The 22,147-nt window shown below is 36.7% G+C and overlaps 1 protein-coding gene across 2 annotated transcripts in view; it reads right to left on the minus strand.

The window, feature by feature from the left end:
* LOC108136862 overlaps window positions 1-22,147 on the minus strand; it is a 43,788-nt gene that overhangs the window by 18,621 nt on the left and 3,020 nt on the right. Inside the window, exons 2-3 of one of the 2 annotated variants that reach the window (XM_017258302.2) lie at window positions 19,650-19,736; window positions 19,096-19,575 (exon numbers count right to left, since the gene is read on the minus strand). In XM_017258302.2, coding sequence (XP_017113791.1) covers window positions 19,096-19,144 — 49 coding nt within the window. In that variant the 5' untranslated portion in view covers window positions 19,145-19,575; window positions 19,650-19,736. Of the gene's footprint in view, window positions 1-19,095; window positions 19,737-22,147 lie in introns of both variants that reach the window. The other variant, XM_017258301.2, reaches the window with a different exon arrangement.

Consider the following 22,147-nt stretch of genomic DNA (forward strand, 5'->3'; position numbering starts at 1 on the left):
TTGGGTGTGCAACTACACGAGATTATGATTAATTGTCCGGGGCCCTCTCTACAAACCGAACACGACGCAGCCTCCCACAACTTGAAATTACAGTAACAACTCATAGATTTAAACTCTTCTGCAAAAACAAACAGGAGGTAAAAGATATCAGCACTGAATTGCTAATCAATTATTTCAAATATAGAAAGATGTACAATCTTCCAACTACAAAAGTCAACACTAAAAAAAGGATAACTTAAATAAAACAAATCCTTATTTGCTATTAAATTTAATATATTCTATTATTTTCTTCTGAGATTTAAAATCAAGCAAGCAAATCAAGCTTTCACTGTACTTGGAGTGGGTGTGGCACGTGTGACACAATCGCGGTCGATGACACAAAAAGCATGCAACTCGGGCAGAAGGCAGCTGCTTTGGCTCAGAACATAAATATAGAGCCGAGTGACAAAGCCAAGGCATTAAAAATTAATTTACCCCCGACCAGGACTAGCTTATAGCGTAAAAGATAGCGCGATGGCTGGCGCTTATATTTTACGCTCGTTTTTGCGTAATTTAAAAACATCAAATATCCAATTAAACTTGCCACAAGCATTCATCCTCAATTTATAATAATTACAAACTAATTAACTCTGATCCCTCGCCCGGGCAACGTTGGCTGCCATCAACCACAAGCAATGCCGAAAATGCGAAAATAATTATTAACAAAAATTAAGTCAAATTATAGCGGAACCCAAAATCCCGAGTTCCTCACTATGGCAATCAAGCTGAGAAATGAGACGCGGAAAAAATGTTTCAACTTCCCAACAGAATTAAAGCGCACCACAAATCCCAAACTTATCCCCCGGGCCGAAACTGGCTTTCGGTGGTCCGAGGAAATCTGTTCCCAACTACGGCTCATTATAGACCTTGTCCTGTTTGTTTACTTTAAAGAGTGGAAGTGAGCCAAAAAACGCTGCCTGAATTTGTGAAGTCATGCAAAATCCGTTTTCTATTTTCTACACTAAGAGAAGCTCTATTAATCTTGCAAGATTATTATTAAATTATTATCAATATTAGATAATAAACGAGCTGCAACTATATTGGGATAAGAACATTAATGAAATAAATAATTTAATCATTTAAGCCTTTTAAGCACTTAGGAACTTTACCTATTAACTTTAAATTATAATTCTTTGCAACATGCACATGCCTATTTCTTATCACACTGTATTTGAGTAAAAAAAGAAAATGTTCCTTAAAAAAGTTCTAAATATTTTTAAATAGTAAGTAGATAAGTTTAACAAACATAGTTGTTAAATAAAATCAAAGCGAAAACGTATTTATTTATGAAACTGACAAATGTCCGTTATGGAGGATTTGTTTATTTTTCCCGTTTATGTTTATCATTTTAAGGTAAATTGAAAATTTTTTTGCCAGTGAGCTCTATTGTCCGGGGGAAATGCACGTGGGCGCAAAACTTCATCGGCCACAATGGCCGGCCAGGATGTGGAAAGGAAGGACGATGGGGAGTCTGAGCATGTGCGTAACGTTAATGGAATTAGAAAAGTTTTTAAGCAAACTCGAATATATGAGTGTGATTTTGATAAAAAGTCGCATACTATGCCTGGCGCTTGGAGGTGCGTATGTACGCCGGCCAAGCGCAAAAATTGCGTAATGAAAAAGTTTGCGCATTTCTCCCACTTTTCGAATTGCTGCCTGTGCGCTTTCACTTATACCCACACCTTAGAAATTTGCTGTGCACGCATATGGATGGGCCGAGTATTTTTTTGACATGTTTCCAACTTGCGGAGAAAATGGTAGAAAAGTTTTTGCCAAACGCAAATCACTGTCAATGGCAGTCGTAGCTTTGGCAAATAACCAAAATTTCCGACTATTGCCGTGCTGAGTTTGTGTTCATCAGCAAATCACAATGCATTATGCCCAAGGCCAAAATTTTCCTTTGTAAAAAATTTCTTACCACACGTGCGATCTTTGAGAGATTAAATGCTTAATCCTGCTTATAATTGATTTAAATTGATAAGCTGCTTAGCTGAAACTTGAGATGGTTTTTTGGGTGCTTTTGAGAAAATTCTAATGGTTGCGCAAAAGTTTGGTAACTTGCACAAGCAACTCTTTGGAAATTATATTTAATAATTCAATTTATAAATTCATATGTCATGAGAATGTAAATAATTTTTTTCTATTACCTTGTATGCCTATTCAATACGTTCTAAAACCATTCCCAAAAGAAAAAGTTTCAGTTCACTTTAAGTCAATAACTAAAATCAATTGCATCCCACATTAAAGTATATTTAACTACTTGTGAAGACAATTCCACGAAGCGTCAAAACAATCATTTCATTTATGTGCTGCCATTAAACTAAAGTTAATAAAATTAACGACTTTTTAAATTAAACCATTTGATTTTACTGCAAAAGTTTGAATATATTTTATGGCCACTAATGCAAATCGAAATGATGCAAATGAAATTTGAGCGGCATTTAAAGCTTTTTCGTTTGTTTTTTCCCCTAAAACGACTTGTATATTTTTTCAGTCAGCTTCCGACAGCTGTAACAGGATTCCGATTCCGGAGATGAAATGAGATGGAATGCGAAAAGTTTGCCAAAGTGTTGGTGTTGCTGCACACATATCAAAGTGCGATATAAAAAATCAAATTTATATTTATGGGTCGGCGCCAAGACATCAGACGGTTGGCTGGTCAAAAGAAGTTACCGACCGACCGGATGGCATTATAATTTCAAATTTTAATTTTGCCGCTAATAAGGGCGTGCACTTGACAAAACAAATCTCAATCAACAACGTGGTATAAACATTATTTAAGTGCTGTATGTTTAAATATAATTGCATTTAAAACGCTTAGCGTTTTATAAAAAAGAATAGAATAGCCCATCTATGTTAGTTGCAACAAAAAAATTGTTCAATAGATTGTTGACCAAAAATTAACGGGAACAACGTTAAAAATAAGTATTCTAATATTAAAAGTTTTATAATTATATTTTATTTACTATTAAAATACTGTTAAATTTTTTTTTGGCTTAGAGAATTCTTCCAGAATTTTATTTATTTTATTTTGCTTCGCTTTGATTTTCTTCTGTTTAGAATATGGAGATGAGCCAGACAAACGAGCCGCTGGCCTTCAAGTCCGTGTGTCCTTCCGTCTGAAAGTCTGCGAGTAAAATTATGCCCGTTGTCTGCCCAGAGGCCATTACGATGGCATTCGATTTCGACTTCGTTTAGTAGCAACAGCGGCAAGTTGCTTTGGCAACACTTACAACTTTCGACAGTTCAAACGGCCACGGGATTGGGCGGCAAAATTGTGGGAAAATTCGGTGGAAATCATGGGCAGGCGGAGTTAGTAGTCAAGCGCTGTGGGACGCATAAATCATATTTCCCAGCGAGAGTGGTTCAAGGAGCTGCCATTGATAAATGGAAAGGATCAACTTTAAGCGGAGCCGTGTAACAATGATTTAACAAAGGACAAGTGGTGAGTACAAATAGAGCATTATTCGGTCGAAAGCGATTTAAATTTAATCGATGGATGGCCATTAGGCCGAAGTCATGGAGCAAACGAATGCCGTTATTGAATTTAATATAGTTTTAGTAAGTTAAGAAAGCACAAAATACAAGACTTTAAGGCGAAAGGCGAAAATTGAATAATTAGGGTGAACAAAATATTTGGGAGTTTCATTGAATTGTTGGAAATCTTAAAGCGAAATTAAACCAGCCAACAATAATTGCTTATTGAAATTTATTGTTGGCAATTATAATAAAATTTTTATGAGGTTAATTGAATTTTAATAGAAGTATTCATTTTCTAATTATGAGATATATTCAACTTAAGTTTAAAATAGGTGTTGAACACTTATTCTGCATTTATATGTATTTTATAATGCTAATCCTTAAAATACTTTCAGTTTAAATTTAAAAATTGTGTTAAACACATGTTCTGTGCCCATATATGTATTTATAATTAATTTATGACATAACTTGAAAAAGTCCGATAAACTAATTGTTAATGTACCATTTAGCATCGTTAAGCGGATGGTTTCATTTTTTATTAGACTACTAACATGAACATAACAGAAAGCATTTTTCCATTCTTACTCTACTCTCTCCATTTCGTCCATTAATTCTTTTTTTCCCACCGTTTATCTACATATTGATGTGAAAATGGTAAAAATATTAACAGCTGGTTTTTATGAAGCGCGCTCAACTATTGCCAAGTAATCCCCGTTGTTATTGATGCCATTATCATTATTATGGTTATTTTCGGGTTTTTATTAACAAAGTTGTGCGCTGTGCTTGGGGTATCGCACAAATGAATTTAATTATTTCAGAATTCCCCATTCGAGCTCACCGACTCAGCTGCGCGGTGGAATTAATATGGATGCCGACCTGTTGCCTAATGGCTTAACAAATCTGGCTGAATAGCAAGAATAATTACAATTACGACGCGGCGTTTACGCAGCGTGTCGTGTGTGTGTCGTGTGAGAGTGAGTGTGTGAGCGTGGGTGTTTAGCGAAGTTTGAGTGGCTCTCGGTGGCAAAGTCTTGGCGCTAGGAAGTGCCCACGGCATGACGGTCACATTGTTGGCATCAGCCATTGTTGACAGCCAAAGCCGCAGTCACACTTGCCACAGTAGCTACAACAACAACAACAACAGTAAAACCAACAACAGCAGAAACAACAACAACAAGAAGGTAGAAGCCCCAGAAGCACACAAACGCCAGCAGACCAACAACAATAACAATCAGTTGTTGACATTTATGCCGGCGAATGTCACATGCCAGGCACGCCCCTTAGCGCAAATGCGAGAAAGCACACGCAGAGAAAATTGTGCGGAATTCGATTAAATGTACTAGACAGTAGCCAAAATACAAGTTTTCAAAACAGATATAATTTATGTAATCTAATTGTTTTGATTTGTAAATTTTGCGAATCCATAGCCAAAACATTGAAAATTTTGAAAAAAAAAAAAATATACAATTGTCATGTTTTTATTCCATAGGTAATAATAAATAACACTCTTTTAAGGATCTTTTTTTTGTTTGAATATTTATAAATATTTATTTAAGTATTTTTTGGAAAGATGGATTTTCTTAAATTTTTTTTCTGAGTGAAAGCAAAGTAAAGCCGACCAGCATAGAAACAGAAGCTGAGGAACTACAACTGCAGCCCTCGGCAATGTGGAAAGTGACTGGTGGAGTCAAGGCAGCCTTTAGAGTTATATTGAATGCTGTAAAATGTAAAGATAATTTTCTATTAAAACAAAAACTGTGTCCTGAAAATATCGTATCTGAAAAGAATAATTATAAATGGCGGCTTAGTTCGTAGTAAAACCTGAAAATAAACTTTTTTTGTTATATAACCATTGAAATATTATTTAACCGTTTGCTATTACCTACAAATCCCTGTTTAATTACACCGATATCTTTTACTGAACTAATTTAAATTAAGATTCACTCTTTGGTTTCAGTACACATTAAGCTGACCTCATATCGATAAGGAGGGTAAAATTTTTAGTAAAATAATAAGTATTGGCAGAATCCTTAACATAATCAAATATAACAGTAGCTGAGAATTGCGTCGCTACAAAGGGAATATATGTATGAATGATGTTTCAATAATGAAAATAAGCAGAAAGCTTGAAGATAAAGGTTAAGGAAAGATTATAAATTAAAATATAGATGGGAAGCGATAGCACCTAGAAAATACATTTTTATAAAATTAAAAGCAACAAGAAATTCTAATAAATAACTGCATCCAGCAGCTGAGCCGCAAATTCCACTCAATCATAATTTTTGGCATTCCCTTTGTCATTGGTAAAGTGCCACTGCTCTCGAAATCTGAAGATAAATAAACTGTTCAACAGTTCCACACAGCGTATGCGTAATGCGACTTAAATGCACTTGGCATTCTCTTTTTGGCTTAATGTAAAACTGTAATATATTTATTAATTTAAATAATGGCCGACCCATAGCGCACGGTCTGGCAAAAGTGTAAAGAAATTTAAGCTTATAGGACTGTGTCCTTGTTGTTGTCCTGAATTTATGTTGCTTGTGCATCGCTGGTATTTTTCACAATTACTGAGTGTATGTATATGTATGGCATAAAGTAAGTTTATGGCCCCCTGCCTGGTGAAATAAATTAATAAAATATTTTAATTAAATGCGGTCGAATTCTGACGAATTGAGTTATTTCACTTAGATACGGCCTTAAAATGATTTATCATTCATTGTAGCACGTCCTGTTAGGGCATTTCAAAATTAATTTCTTGTCTCCCCAAGTGTGGTAATCTTTTGAAATCAATCGAAAAGCTTACTGTTAAACTCTGACACCTAACACACATTTGATCCAGGTAAGATGTAATTACTTAAACTGTCAGGCCAACAAATCAACGACGGCCATATACCAATGCAGAGTCAATTGCCAAACGACACAGTAATTACTTCCAATGACGTGGTAACATTTTTACAGCATCGGGAAGGACTCGACAAAACATTAACAGGATGTCTGACTGCAGCAGCCAACTGGGCAATTTGCTGCAATCCAGTTAGCTGGAAAGCTGCTGAGCAATTTACCCGGCCATTATTCATGGCACATATTGGTCCAGAAACCAGGAGACCAGCCACCAGCTACCAGTTACTACCAAGAGCCCGGCCAAACGAGCGGCAAAAGTGGCAAATCTTTGTTCACACCTCTGGAAATCCAGGGACAGAGGCACCGATTCTATTCGGTTCGATTTGGCTCGGGTCGCATGTGTTTGGTGAGCTATTTTTATGGATTACTGCATATGTCCTTTTGGTCAACCTTAAAAGTGTTTTCCTCTACATAAATTTGCTATAAAAACCATTTAAACGGAAACATTTCAAGCATTCAAAAGGGGAACCGACGCCAAATTCTACACTGAGGGAATACAATACCAAAACCTTGATCTAACTATATAAAAGCTGTAGTCTTATTAAATAAAGTAAATAAATGTATGTTTTATATTTCATGTTTAGTGTTTTATTACTTGGGTCAAATAAAATTCTATTCAAATATCATTTGAAGCCAAAACTGATTAATCTATACAAATAATAGTGTCTTCTATACAGATTATTTAAGAGAGTAATTTAAAACTACGGAAGAAAAAAATTTTCTGTATGTACAACATATTATATACAGATCGTGGTTGATCTTAAATTACAAGACTCCGAACTTTGCAGAATTTTACTAACTATTTTTAACACAGTGTGCTCAAGGATGAGAAGGAGCTTGGATTGGGCCCAGTCTGGACACATGGGTACGCTCTAGTTGTCGTTTGACTTGTGGTCCGGTTCGGTGCGGATGCGGACCGCTCTGCTGGCCAAATCTAAACGGCTTCAATAAAGCAAATTATCGTTAAAATGCTGCTGCACATAAGAAGATTTACGATTGCTCAGCTCGTTGCTCGTCGTTTGAGATTGGGTTGGGTTTTGGGTTTACTTTTTTTGTTTGTGGCAACGCAAACAGCACCAGTAGTTGGGAATTTCTGGCGGGGGATACGAGAACCCTTGGCCATGATTCGGTTTTGGTAGCTTGTTGTCCGTTGTACATTTGCGGTTCCCTTTTTCGTTTGTTTACTCTGCTGCTGCTCTTGATTTTTGTGCTTGAGTCCTTGAATCGTTTAGTCGAACCTTTGGCCTTTGCCTTTTCCTTTTACTCTTTTCCCCCCTCTTTTTCTGGGTTTTTGTGTTTCTGGGGTTCATGGTTCTTTGGGGTCCAACATTCGATTTTCCCAGCAGAAGCGAAATGAGCGTATGACCAAAACAAATAACCCACAAAGTGAGTTGTTGAGGGGGAGCTCTCATATGCATACGTTCACTGATACAAAAAAACCAAATTCTCTTTTGCCAAGTTAAGCGTTGTCCGAAAATATTTGACTAAATTTTATTGCCAAATTTTTACAACACTGAAATTGAATCCATAAAACCAGTTCGCATAGTTTCGGATAATAAACGCCTTTTATATTATTATTATTATTATCTAAAAGTGCCTTATTTAAATACAAGCATTAATGCTAACAATTGTTAGCTCAGACTAATTACAAAATATATTTTCCTCCAATGTACAATTTTTTAAATTTTTAACTTAACAATGTTTTTCCAGTGTATCTGCGTGCCTGTGTAACATGTGTGCGCATAACCCGTATTCGTTGATTTGCAGTTCCATGAATGCTTCAACGCTTCTGGCCACAGCTGGTGCGCAAATCTCACACAGTTGGTTATTTGACAATTGATGATAGCATCAAGATTGGGTCGCCAAAATGCTAGGCACACAATCCCACCTCCAATTTCTCTGTGTGTGCGAACTAGTGAGGAGCACGTGACTAGAGGAAATGTCACGAAAACTACTGTGAGGGTCTGGCAATTAGCAATTGACCCCAGGTTGGTGTGTGCGAGATCCAAATAAAAAAAGTTCAGAGTTATTGATTCGCTGTTAGGCATTAAATTAGTTTGTTTTGATTGCTTAAAGCTGTGGAAAGAATTTTTAGATATATTTGCAAAAATGAAGAAAGTACTTCAAAACAAGAAAGAAAGCAAACTTCGGCAAGCCGAAGTTCATATACCCTTGCAGCTATTGCAAGAATTTAACATTTTTGAAAACATTAAAATGATGATTTACTGCGTATATGTTTAAAAACATTAAAGCTATGATGATTAGCAGCTCAATTATTTGATAGTTATTTTTTTTTTTTTATTTTTTCTATGGGAGCTATATGATATAGTCGTCCGATTTTGATAAAATTTAAACCATAATTCTGAAATAATTAAACATTGCTATATGTCGAAGAACTGAACAAAAAATTAAAAAACAGAAAAGTTATAATTTTTATACCCTTGCAGAGGGTATTATAATTTCAGTCAGAAGTTTGCAACGCAGTGAAGGAGACATCTCCGACCCTATAAAGTATATATATTCTTGATCAGCATCACTAGGCGAGTCGATCTAGCCATGTCCGTCTGTCCGTCTGTCCGTCCGTTTATATGCAAACTAGTCTCTCAGTTTTAAAGCTATCTGCATGAAACTTTCCCAAAAGTTGTCTTTCTATTGCAGGTAGTATATAAGTCGGAACGAGCCGGATCGGACGACTATAGCATATAGCTCCCATAGGAACAATCGGAAAAATAAATGAAAAAAAATTATAACTTTGCTGTTTTTTAATTTTTTGATTAGTTCTTCGACATTTAGTAATGGTTAAATATTTCCGATTTACGATTTAAATTTCATCAAAATCGGACGACTATAGCATATAGCTCCCATAGGAACAATCGGAAAAATAAATGAAAAAAATTATAACTTTGCTGTTTTTTAATTTTTTGTTTAGTTCTTCGACATTTAGTAATGGTTACATATTTCCGATTTACGGTTTAAATTTCATCAAAGTCGGACGACTATATCATATAGCTCCCATAGGAACAATCGGAAAAATAAATGAAAAAAAATTATAACTTTTCTGTTTTTTAATTTTTGGTTTAGTTCTTCGACATATAGCAATGGTTAAATATTTCAGAATTATGGTTTAAATTTTATCAAAATCGGACGTCTATATCATATAGCTCCCTTAGAAATAATAAAAATATATAAAATAACTATCAAATAATTGGGCTGCAAATCATCATAGCTTCAATGTTTTTAAACATATACGAAAGTAAATCATAATTTTAATGTTTTCAAAAATGTTTAATTCTTGCAATAGCTGCAAGGGTATATGAACTTCGGCTTGCCGAAGTTTGCTTTCTTTCTTGTTTTCATTTATTTTTCCGATTGTTCCTATGGGAGCTATATGCTATAGTCGTCCGATTTTGATATAATTTAAACCGTAAATCGAAAATATTTAACCATTACTAAATGTCGAAGACCTAAACAAAAAATTAAAAAACAGCAAAGTTATAATTTTTTTCATTTATTTTTCCGATTGTTCCTATGGGAGCTATATGCTATAGTCGTCCGATTTTGATGAAACTTAAATCGTAAATCAGAAATATTTAACCATTACTATATGCCGAAGAACTAAACAAAAAATTAAAAAACAGCAAAGATATAATTTTTTTTCATTTATTTTTCCGATTGTTCCTATTGGAGCTATATGCTATAGTCGTCCGATCCGGCTCGTTCCGACTTATATACTACCTGCAATAGAAAGACAACTTTTGGGAAAGTTTCATGCAGATAGCTTTAAAACTGAGAGACTAGTTTGCATATAAACGGACGGACAGACGGACAGACGGACGGACAGACGGACATGGCTAGATCGACTCTACTAGTGATGCTGATCAAGAATATATATACTTTATAGGGTCGGAGATGTCTCCTTCACTGCGTTGCAAACTTCTGACTGAAATTATAATACCCTCTGCAAGGGTATAAAAATCAATAAGCTTTAAGCGGATTAAATAATCAAAAAATACAATCAAAAAAGGACCAAATTTCTCCATTTAAATTTTGGACCTTACCTTTTGTTGACTTTACTATTTGTTAGTTATGAAGTAACCAAAGCTTTAATTTTACTTGCCACAAGGTAAACAGCCTCTTCTCCCTAAAACTGTGGGGCTTATCTGTTTCTATTTTTGCATATGCCACATTAGCATTAACTTTTGTCACTTGCATTTGGGGTGTTTTGGGGACTAAAAGGTTTTTTGTGGCTACTATTAAAATGTTGGGCAATATTTGATTGCAATTTAATAGTTGCTATTTGGCCAAATCGGCCACAAACCATTTCCTGGTGGGGGCTGGCATTATTAATGAGTGTTAAATTTACATAGCATTTTATGGGCCATGTGGGGATTTGCTTTTGGCCTTCCGGTATTTTCGAATGGGTACCCGTAGGCCCTTGATCAGCGCTAATGAACTTTGCTCTGGGCTGACTCCTCAGTCCGCCACCCCACTTGTATGCCCCTGGGTGTAGCCTTTTTGCCATGGTCTGTTATCGGTGTTAATGCATGCGTTTTCTTTGTCTCCTTTATCGGGACTTCCTGTCATTACTCCTGCTATCGTCCGAGTCCCAGTCTCCGTGTTTCCGTATCCGCGCATTACCGTGTCGCCGTGTCCGGTGCTGTCCTTTCCTCGATGCCGTGACACTTTGCTCCTTCGCTTAACTGTGCCGGGCCCGCGAAATTACGGCACTAATACTGCCAAAAAAAGTCTTATTAAATGAAGAATAATTTCTAGAAATCAAGAATTTTATAAAGAATTAACAGGAGTTAACAGTAAAAAAAACATTATTAAAAATTTATATAAAGCGTTGTTTTTCATTAAAAAGAAAATATAAATCAAATAATAATAAATTGTTTAATTTCTTTTATTTTTTTCAAAACTGAATTTTATATATTTTAAATCTCACATTAAAAACAGATGTTTTTTAATGGAAAATTATGTTAATAAGTGATTAGAATAATAAATTTTCACAAGAAGTAGCCTCTTGAATAAGTTAAGAAAATGTTGAACTTAAAAATCTTTTTTTTTGGATATTTCAAAAATGATGAAATAATATATGAACTATTTCCAGTGCAGACCTGTGCCTACTGCCCATCAGCAGGTCCCCCTGTACCGCTACCCTGTCCATTGCTTAATTTCGATGGCAATTATTTATTTAAACCGCCTGTCGCTCCCTCCACTCGAACATGGCTGGGCTTAATTGTTTGACTTCGCGTTTCGGAAACTATGGGCGCCCAGGCTCCTTCATTTCCCTACTTGCCCAGTCTTACTGGTGCCGCTTTGACAACTCGTTGACCGTAAATTTCCAAGTTTTTCATTAGGCTGCCTGCCAGTCCCAGGCGAGACTTTCTGCCCGGCTTTCTAATCAACTTGGCCGCAGATTGTCGCGCTATTCCCTCGGCCCGGCCTTTTCTAGCCTCCTTTCTCTGCCACGCCCCCTTCGGCGAGGGGAAAACTTCAGCACCTCCCATTCCGGCATGTTTAATGAAAGCGTTTTCACTGCGATTTCATTTCATTTAGTCGCCTCTTTTGCCGCTCCACGGGCTGTGCGCCTTCATTCATTATGCGCCGTTCAGATTTGTAATTTACACCTGAGGCTAACAAGCAGTTGAACAATGCGAGCCGCGAGGGCAGTTATATAAGTTTTGGGAGCAGGGGATTTGGACCAAACACAAGTTGGTCAAAACAACATGAGTTAGTTTGTGGCGCAATGGGAAAAATCTGGGTAGATTTTGCATCGTAGAGAATATATTTGTTTTCCCCAGCAATTTTAATTTATTTTAAGAAACACAAGAAAAGCTGATTTTACTTGAGGTAGGTAGGTTCTTTTTGCATCTTATTTTGATGATTTAATAAACATGTTTCCTTGAGAATGATTATGTTGTCTTGGAAATATAAACATTTTGATTAAATTGAGCTTATAAGTCAATTTCTTAAAAGGTGATAAGCAAAAATTAACATAAGTAATAACTTTTAAAGAAGTGTATTTCATGGTACATACATATTAGATTTAAAAATATGGCATTTTATCCGCTTAAGAAAAAACAAGGTATTTATAGTTTTGTTGCATTAAATTTAACTCTTTAAAATATACTTATTTTTGGAAACCTTTAAATTTGGTTTTAAAATTTAAAAAATCAGACATACCAGAGGCTGAGGGCTGTATCATTCATTCTATGTCTATGCTGTTTTTTGTTTTTTTTTTAAGAAGTGAATACATTCGTCAAACATTTTTATATTTTCAATATTTATCCTTTGAGCCGGTTTAGGAGAAAATAGTCATCTTAAAAGCTTAAAAATCCTATATAAACACATATATGAGTTTAGGGCGCCTCCCTCTGATAAAGCCATCCTAATTCCCGGCGCCACGCCCCCTTTTTCCGAGGCTAGGCCAAAAGGCTGGCTGCAATTATGAGGGTGGCACAGAGGAGCGACACCGTATCCGCTTTCTAGGGTTGTTTCCTGCAGCAACTGCAACTGCTGTAAAATGTTTATGATGCTTTTATGGCAGCTGCCCTCGGCGACGGATAAAAGGGCTTGCAAAAGGGGTGTGGGGTGGTGGGTTGGTGGGAATTAACAATATGAATATGAATTATAAATATATACTAAAGCTGTTGCTGGAGGAAAGATGGAGTGCTAAATGGCTTATTACGATTACAGTTATTGTACTCATTGTATTTTTGCTACTTGCGAGCAATTTAAAGCCATTTGCTTGTTTACACGACAACCAACAAAAGAGCGAAAAACAGATTTTGCTCCCATTGACGTCATGCGGTCCCAAAATCCATCATACGCCACGTGGCCCAAGGTCGTGTTTGGTTCGCATATTTAAATTTCAAATAGCATCCCCTCCTTTGCGTCCGCATGGTTACTTTTTCACTTGTGCATAATCTTTAATTTAAACAAATGCCGAAAGCCAAAATAAAGCCCCACGAGGATCTATCTGCACCCGGGCCAAAAAACCTAAAACTGGACGTGTCGTGCCAGCCAAATAAGCCGCAAAAAATAGAAACAAAAATATCGTATATAATATATGGTATAAAACGTTTGAGATACGGTCACAGTCCTGGTTTTAAAAGCAAAACCGAAACTGTCGTCGAAATGGATTTGGGGGGTGTGGGATAACGAAAATGGATACTGTTAGTTTATATGAAAGTTTTTTTCTTATCATAATTTCTAATGTAATGTTGAAATGAGTGAGAATAAATAAAAGGCTCCTGTTAAAAAGACTATAAGACTTTATGCGAATGCTTAACAATAACCAATTAACCAATGTAATTTTTAATTTACTCGAACGCTGATAAATAATTTATGTTCAATACGAAATAAATAAAGTTTATTATTTGAAGAGAAAGCCTACAAATATTGAGTTACTAAACGTTAAAAGCCTTAATTATTTTTAATGGTATTTTTGACTCTACCAATCCAGCACGTAGAGCATTATAAAGTCGACTTTTATTTTAAGTAACTTGCCTATTTTTTTGGGCTAGTCTTTCTCGTGCAGTATTTTCGCAAATTCCATCAAAGCCGCAGCGGCTTTGGACATTGGTGTTGGCCACTGCGCCCAGAGTCTCTAGGCCAGTGTAGCTGCTGTTGCAGTGGCATGAAAGGAATTGGCCAGGAAATGGAGGGCATGGAGTGTTGCGACACATAAAATGCGTCCTGCAAAATTCGAGGCACGCGTTGAATGTCGTTATCGCCCTAAACTGGAAGTTTAAAGCGTTGAGAGAATAGCTTAAAGTGTGAGAAACAGATTTTCAGCAAGGTATTACGTTGGCGAAGCTCGGTTATTCCTTGTTACGGACATGTCTCAAAGCGTGTTTTAAAACATTATTAGTGTGAGATATCTAATGAAAAATAATGAGTGATTAACCATTTACTGCTTATAATGATCGCTTAAGTTTTAAGTATTAGATCTTGACCTGGGCAACCGTAGCTTTTGCTTGGGCTCTTGGGCTTTGGGACTTTGGGTTTTATGTTGCCTTTTTTTCCTGGAAGCTGTTTGTTTTGTTAGAAATTTATTTATCAACGCTTTTTGTATTTCCGCTGCGGCTAGCTGGCTGGGCCGTTTGCCTTTTTGGTTTATTTTCATACACTTCCTCATTTTTAATTTATGACAATGGGCCACGTCCCCTTGGCAACCCATAGCCCTACGCCCTTCGCCCTGCCACTCTGCAGTGTTATTGTAACTGATGCTCTTATAAATGGCCTCTGCCCGTCAGACAGAATTTTCGTTTGTCGCTTTTATCGCAGTACCGGAAAGTGGCGGATGCGAAAGGAAAGGGGAGAAGGAAAATCCAGGGGGCCGGGACTTTTCCAGAGGGGCACACGTACACTTTGTATTTCCGTTGGCCCCCTATTGTCCTTGACAGTTTCATTATGACAGCTGGCGGGAGTCGCTTTCCACACCCATTTCTCGTTGATTTCGGTTTTTGTTTAGTTCCGCATTTGTGCCATTAAAGTGTCATCTTGTTGTTGTTCCTACTGCTGCTGCTGCTTTTTCGCTTGGCTTCCACTAAAACAATGGCCAAGTGTTGGCGCTGTTATTGTTATTATTATTATTATCAAACGCGCTTCCTCTTCCGCCGCACAAAACGCAAAGATAATGGCCGAAAGACAAGCGACCAGATAAAACGCTGCCGTTCATGCTCTTGACTGATTTTTAGTTAATTTCATTGGCTTTGTGTTCCCGACCGAGGGGTGATTAGTGGGAATTATTGCGCAATCAACCCTCGCTCATTTTCTACTAATTTTCAGAATGCTTTTAAAGCGTGCTCTTTAATTGGGTGTATATTCACCGCTTTTAAGAGCCTTCTGGGTAAGAAAACTGATTTATGTTTCAATACAAAACTATTCATTGTTTGTTTAGTTTTGGAACAAGTGTTTAAATGTATAAATGTGTTGAAACGTCTTATTACAAATATAGTTTGTATTTATTTGGAAACAAAGAAAACAAACTTAAGAAAACAATTAATTCCTTTTTTTTAACCATACACTCACACTCAATTTTCAACAGCCATACTAAGAAAGTAAATACATTTTGCCAAAATTTGCAAACAACATCCAAACATCTGGCCTCTTCTAAATTTCCGATCAACTTTAATGCGGTTTAAGGCTGTCCACCCTAATCCCAATTCTCCGCAGATTAATAAATCCATCCATGAAGTATCATATCTTGTGCGAGGAATCGGGAACTTCACATTTATTTAATTGAAATAAATTTTACGCCATCAGCCGGGCAGTTTGACATTTGTCTGCCGGGCGAATATGGCAAATATTATGAGCAGTCAGACATTTGCGCATTTCGGGCTGGGATTCGTTGTACGCGTATTAAAAGCAGACAAGCCGCTTGGGATTTATGGCTGCAGCTCGTAGCTCCCAGCTCTTTCGGCCTTTTTCAGAATCCAGCTCCTTTGGCTCAGTGGCCTGGCGCACATAAATATGCAATTATTTTGCATTTTCCGCTCTTGCGCTCGATTTTTATTTATTCGCAGATGGCGTTTGCCGCGGCGCGCCGCGGCGTTGCGGTCTCACGCGCATTTCGCCTTGTTTATAGCACTCGCGACTTTCGGGCGGCGACAGCAAATTGACTTTTACACAAAGATGCGGGTGCGCGAAACACATATCTCTTTTTGCGACATATTTATTTGTTGATTCATATATTATTATTTATTCCTATTTATATGCATAATTTGCATTTGACATATTTTTATGGAGACTGTTCGAGCGCCAATATAAAAATCAAAATACTTTATTTGACATGCGAATGTTTTAATATTGGTTTGGTTATCGTTGTGCTTGGCTCTATAAAGCCATATCAAGTTCGTTTATGTTCATTAAAAAATTAAGGAATATAAAAAATTAACAAATAAATTCATTAGGGGTCATTTAGTTTTCTTTAGACTTCAGTTTAAGAGCGAAAAACAGATTTTGCTCCCATTGACGTCATGCGGTCCCAAAATCCATCATACGCCACGTGGCCCAAGGTCGTGTTTGGTTCGCATATTTAAATTTCAAATAGCATCCCCTCCTTTGCGTCCGCATGGTTACTTTTTCACTTGTGCATAATCTTTAATTTAAACAAATGCCGAAAGCCAAAATAAAGCCCCACGAGGATCTATCTGCACCCGGGCCAAAAAACCTAAAACTGGACGTGTCGTGCCAGCCAAATAAGCCGCAAAAAATAGAAACAAAAATATCGTATATAATATATGGTATAAAACGTTTGAGATACGGTCACAGTCCTGGTTTTAAAAGCAAAACCGAAACTGTCGTCGAAATGGATTTGGGGGGTGTGGGATAACGAAAATGGATACTGTTAGTTTATATGAAAGTTTTTTTCTTATCATAATTTCTAATGTAATGTTGAAATGAGTGAGAATAAATAAAAGGCTCCTGTTAAAAAGACTATAAGACTTTATGCGAATGCTTAACAATAACCAATTAACCAATGTAATTTTTAATTTACTCGAACGCTGATAAATAATTTATGTTCAATACGAAATAAATAAAGTTTATTATTTGAAGAGAAAGCCTACAAATATTGAGTTACTAAACGTTAAAAGCCTTAATTATTTTTAATGGTATTTTTGACTCTACCAATCCAGCACGTAGAGCATTATAAAGTCGACTTTTATTTTAAGTAACTTGCCTATTTTTTTGGGCTAGTCTTTCTCGTGCAGTATTTTCGCAAATTCCATCAAAGCCGCAGCGGCTTTGGACATTGGTGTTGGCCACTGCGCCCAGAGTCTCTAGGCCAGTGTAGCTGCTGTTGCAGTGGCATGAAAGGAATTGGCCAGGAAATGGAGGGCATGGAGTGTTGCGACACATAAAATGCGTCCTGCAAAATTCGAGGCACGCGTTGAATATCGTTATCGCCCTAAACTGGAAGTTTAAAGCGTTGAGAGAATAGCTTAAAGTGTGAGAAACAGATTTTCAGCAAGGTATTACGTTGGCGAAGCTCGGTTATTCCTTGTTACGGACATGTCTCAAAGCGTGTTTTAAAACATTATTAGTGTGAGATATCTAATGAAAAATAATGAGTGATTAACCATTTACTGCTTATAATGATCGCTTAAGTTTTAAGTATTAGATCTTGACCTGGGCAACCGTAGCTTTTGCTTGGGCTCTTGGGCTTTGGGACTTTGGGTTTTATGTTGCCTTTTTTTCCTGGAAGCTGTTTGTTTTGTTAGAAATTTATTTATCAACGCTTTTTGTATTTCCGCTGCGGCTAGCTGGCTGGGCCGTTTGCCTTTTTGGTTTATTTTCATACACTTCCTCATTTTTAATTTATGACAATGGGCCACGTCCCCTTGGCAACCCATAGCCCTACGCCCTTCGCCCTGCCACTCTGCAGTGTTATTGTAACTGATGCTCTTATTAAGGAATATAAAAAATTAACAAATAAATTCATTAGGGGTCATTTAGTTTTCTTTAGACTTCAGTTTATTTTTATTTCTATACAGTAAATGTAAAGTTACTTTCAATTTAAGGACATGTCATCAAAAACCAAAATTAATTGAATTAGTTTTCGTTTTCGATGTGAAAAACAAACCGATAAGAAATTCTTTGTGACATCTGATTAAAAATTACCAAGCTCACAGATAAACTATCAATTCGAATTGGATCTTACAAATAAATATTTCTATTTCGACTGTAAAAAAAGAAAATCCCCAATGCAATACACATGCGTTTATTATTTTGACAAATATGCTTGACGAAATTCCGTATTCTATATGAAGCAAATTTGCTTTTTTATTTTCAAAAAGATTTCGTTTCGTTACATGGGATCTTTATGCATTTGGCAATGCGGAGAGGGCGTTTGAGTGAGTGTTTTAACAAATTGAAATATATTGTGAGTGCTGTCGAGGGTTTTCCCATAGTGTAATTTGTGTGCAGCTTTGGTTATTACTTATTGTATATTGTTGTTTTTGCCGTCACAGCCTTTTGTGGCAACGATAAGCCTTTGGCATATCGCATTTTATTTGCCAGTCGGGCAGCAAAGCTGCAAGAAAAATGTTTGTTCGTTTAAGATAAATTTATTGTAGTTGTCAATGCAAATTGCAACATTTATTGAATCGTTGCTGCCACGGCTCTGGCACTGTTGTTATTATGATTTCCAATGCCAATGCGCTCGTACATAAATAGTTCTGCAAATAAATTGTGAGTGCAAATAAGTCGCAGCAAGCGGGCAAAAGCCGAGCGTTTATGGCCTTTTGGGCTGGGGTGGGCTATACTGTTAATCATGTTCATAAATTTCGAACAGCTATTCATTTTGCACTCAAAATAAGATATATGGTTCTTATAATTAGTTGTGGCTAGGTTGTTTTAAAAATGTATCAATGTGATGCTATAAATGTTATAAATACAAATGCTGTACCTATTTTTATTTTCCTGCTTCTATTAAAAACATATTTTGTTTTATGTTTATTCAACTAGATATTTTAGAAAGATCAATCTAAAATTAAATATTTTTTATTTTTGCATGCATACCCTATTCATGGCATGGTATTTTGTTACCACCTATATAATTTTGGTTTATACTTTTTATCAAATTATTAAGTTTAAAGAATTTTCATTTAGTTTCTGGGCTTTCAATCTTAAATTAATATTTTATTTTTCTCAAAGTGCACTTACCATTGAATGTGACCAACAAGAGGGCACCAAGCAGGCGCAGCAAGCTCATCTTTAAATCCTTTCCAATTTACTTGTAATCCAGCGCCGAGCTGCTAGTTTAATGGCGCTCCCGATGCTGCGAAATGAGTCTGAGATTGAGTCCTAAACGGAAACGCGCTTACATTGCCGCGATAAGAAGCGGAAGTGCTCGGCTCAAGGATTCGGCGGCAGGAAGTCGGGTGGCAGGAGGAGAAGACTTAGGATCAGAGCCCGACGGCTGCCAGTTTGACTGCCTCTAAATGCGGCGCACCACCCGCTGAGCTTTCCCTGTCGATTTTCCCCGCCGGTTTTTCCTTTGTCTTGCCGGGAAAAACTCGTTTCATTGCTCGCTGACTCTCAGTGGCTGATGATATTTATGGCTGCGCTAGTTGCTCCTCGTAGCTGGTTGCATTTTATTGGGCAAATTAACGCCGCTGCACTCTTGATGCTGAAAACTCAGCGCTTTTAAGGAGTTTACATATTAAACCCGATGGCTCATGCATCATATCGTGACTGAGAGTCTTTCACTGGCTTACGTGCATGAAATCCACCTTAAAGATTAATCTTCCTTAGCTCCACTTTGCTGCTGTGACGTCGGGTGTTGTTCCTTTATGGCTTAAAAGCTGCACAGGAAAAAAAATAACATTTTAAAGTGTTTTAGACTTAAATATTTTAAAAAATATTTAATTTACGCAATAAGTGCAAGGGTATATAAACTTCGGATCGCTAAGGTTTGCTTTCTTTCTTGTTGTAGCTAAAATTGAAAGATAAAAGTAAGCCGCACTTAACATCTAAAAAAAAGAGATTAAGTTTTAACACGTTTATGATTTTTTTTAGAGGAATTTAAATGCTGATTAATGAAAATAGTTATAATGTATAATCCTTCGTAAATGATGGAATATTGAAATTTTTTTAATTTTTATGATGTTTTTTAACATTCTAAAGTCTAAAATGTGTTTTTTCCTCTATCCGTTAATTTTTGTTCTCTGTACACTGTTGCGTTCTTAAAATGTTGCTGTTTGTCTCGTCGCACATCTTTCAGACGTTGGCTTTGGCCTGTTATAGCATTGGCTTACAGGCGAGACGAGACTTGCAGAGCAGGCGAAAACTGCTATCCCAGATGCCATATCCCACATACCAGTTCAGAGTTACAAGCCACATTGACAGCCGTGACCCATGACCCATGTGGCGTATACGTCATGCAAATTGTCTTTGCGTCATGCGAGCGGCCACAAAAGTGAGCAAATGCAAGTGGAAGGGTGAATCTGACTTTTTTTCTTTGTAAAATAAATCTGACTTGACCTCTTTGACGATCACTTTTTAATGATCCTGGTTTATTAGTTTTGGTATTTCTTTCTATAGATTAAAACTTTATATGTATATATTTTTATAATTTTTACAGGTTCCTAACATTCTTTGTAACGATGTGTCTAAACTTTAAGCAAAGTTGTATAAACTTCTCAGTAGAAATAAACAAACATACCCAGATGCTATATTATCGTTCTGTTTTTTTTGTCAGTTTCACAGAACATTTATCTTGTGGCATCGCTTTGGCTCCAGCACACAAAAATGCCAAAAATTCAAAACTCAATCTGTAATTCACTGCCGGCTACTTGGGCTCATTCGCTTATCCCCCAGTCACTCTGGTCGCCTCGAGTTCCACGCCAAATGTCTGACAAATCGACGGTTGTGAGCTGCAAGTCCTGCCGAGAGGCCTTAGGCTCGGGCTTTTCTGTGCCCCATGCGAACCAAATCAAATTGGCCGCCAAACGTTGCCTGGCGTCAAAAGTCATCCATCAAGGACATGGGACAGGTTACCGAAGGATGGAAAGGGGTCGCATCCAACTTTGCATGAAATTGGCTGTGTTTAAGCCAACGGCAATGGCAACAAAACGAACTTGTAAATAGTCTAGTACACTGAGAGATAAGTCAAACATTTACTTGAGGTCAATTTATTATATTCATTTTTTGGTAAATGAAAATACAACAAATAAAATCAATGAGTAATAGAAAATAATTTGAGTCAATTAACTGAGAAATATAAGACAGATGAAATAGTATATATTAAATACAATTTTGGATTCAATTATTTTTGATTTATTTATGACATCAGTCATAAAACTTATTTTCTCTTTAACCTATTTTGCGATAGTGGCACATTATTTCATAAAGTGAAATTAGGTGAATTTTGCTTCAGTGCACTGCAACTTTTTGTTAGAATGAGAAGAGTTTGTCTAACACTCGGAGAATGGGCTCACCACTTGAGACTTAATAAACTGAGCCCGCCGGGCAGCACGAGCCCAAACAAAAAAACTCTAGTAAAATGTATGCTAATAAATAAACGCTTAACTCTTTTCAAAGCCAAGTTCGTAGAACCAAAAAAAAATGTATGTATGTATATTGAAAGCTTTGCTGCCCGAAAACAGCGACGAGTTTTATGCATTATTTTGCCTAAATCCCCGGCGGCATTATCATCAATTCATCATCACAGAGGGCAACAGAGGGGCGTGGCAATGGGCTGAGCAATGTGGCAGTTTAGATGCCTGCAAGGCCAGCTCTGTTTATTTAATTTCAACAACAAAAAAATGCGCCAGCCAACAAAGAACAAGACCAAGTGGATGAGTGGTCCGAGTATCTTGCAAATGTGTGAGTACCGATGTGTGAGCGCTGCTGAAGGCTGGTGTGTGTACGTGTTAGCCACTGCGGCTGCGGAAGCGTCACCAACATAACCATAGCCACAACCAACGCCAAAGGCTTGGATGCGTACACTCTCAGAAAACATTTAATTCAAACCATCAGGTAAACTTTATATTCAAAATGTTGCTTTTTAGGTAATTTTACAAATTATTTAACCTTTCTTGAAATTACACAAAAGTTGTACCCTAAATTTGTATATGTTTCTGTACCAATTATGGAAAATTTTCTCATAAAATTGTACCGTTTTTTAATTGAACTAAATGATTAGTCATATGTATGTGAAAGATATATAAGAATTATTTAAAAATGGTTACTCGAGTTAGAATCCGTTATTAAC

The sequence above is a fragment of the Drosophila elegans genome, unplaced genomic scaffold (genome assembly GCF_018152505.1).
Source record: "Drosophila elegans isolate 14027-0461.03 unplaced genomic scaffold, ASM1815250v1 contig_476, whole genome shotgun sequence".
NCBI lineage: Eukaryota > Metazoa > Arthropoda > Insecta > Diptera > Drosophilidae > Drosophila > Drosophila elegans.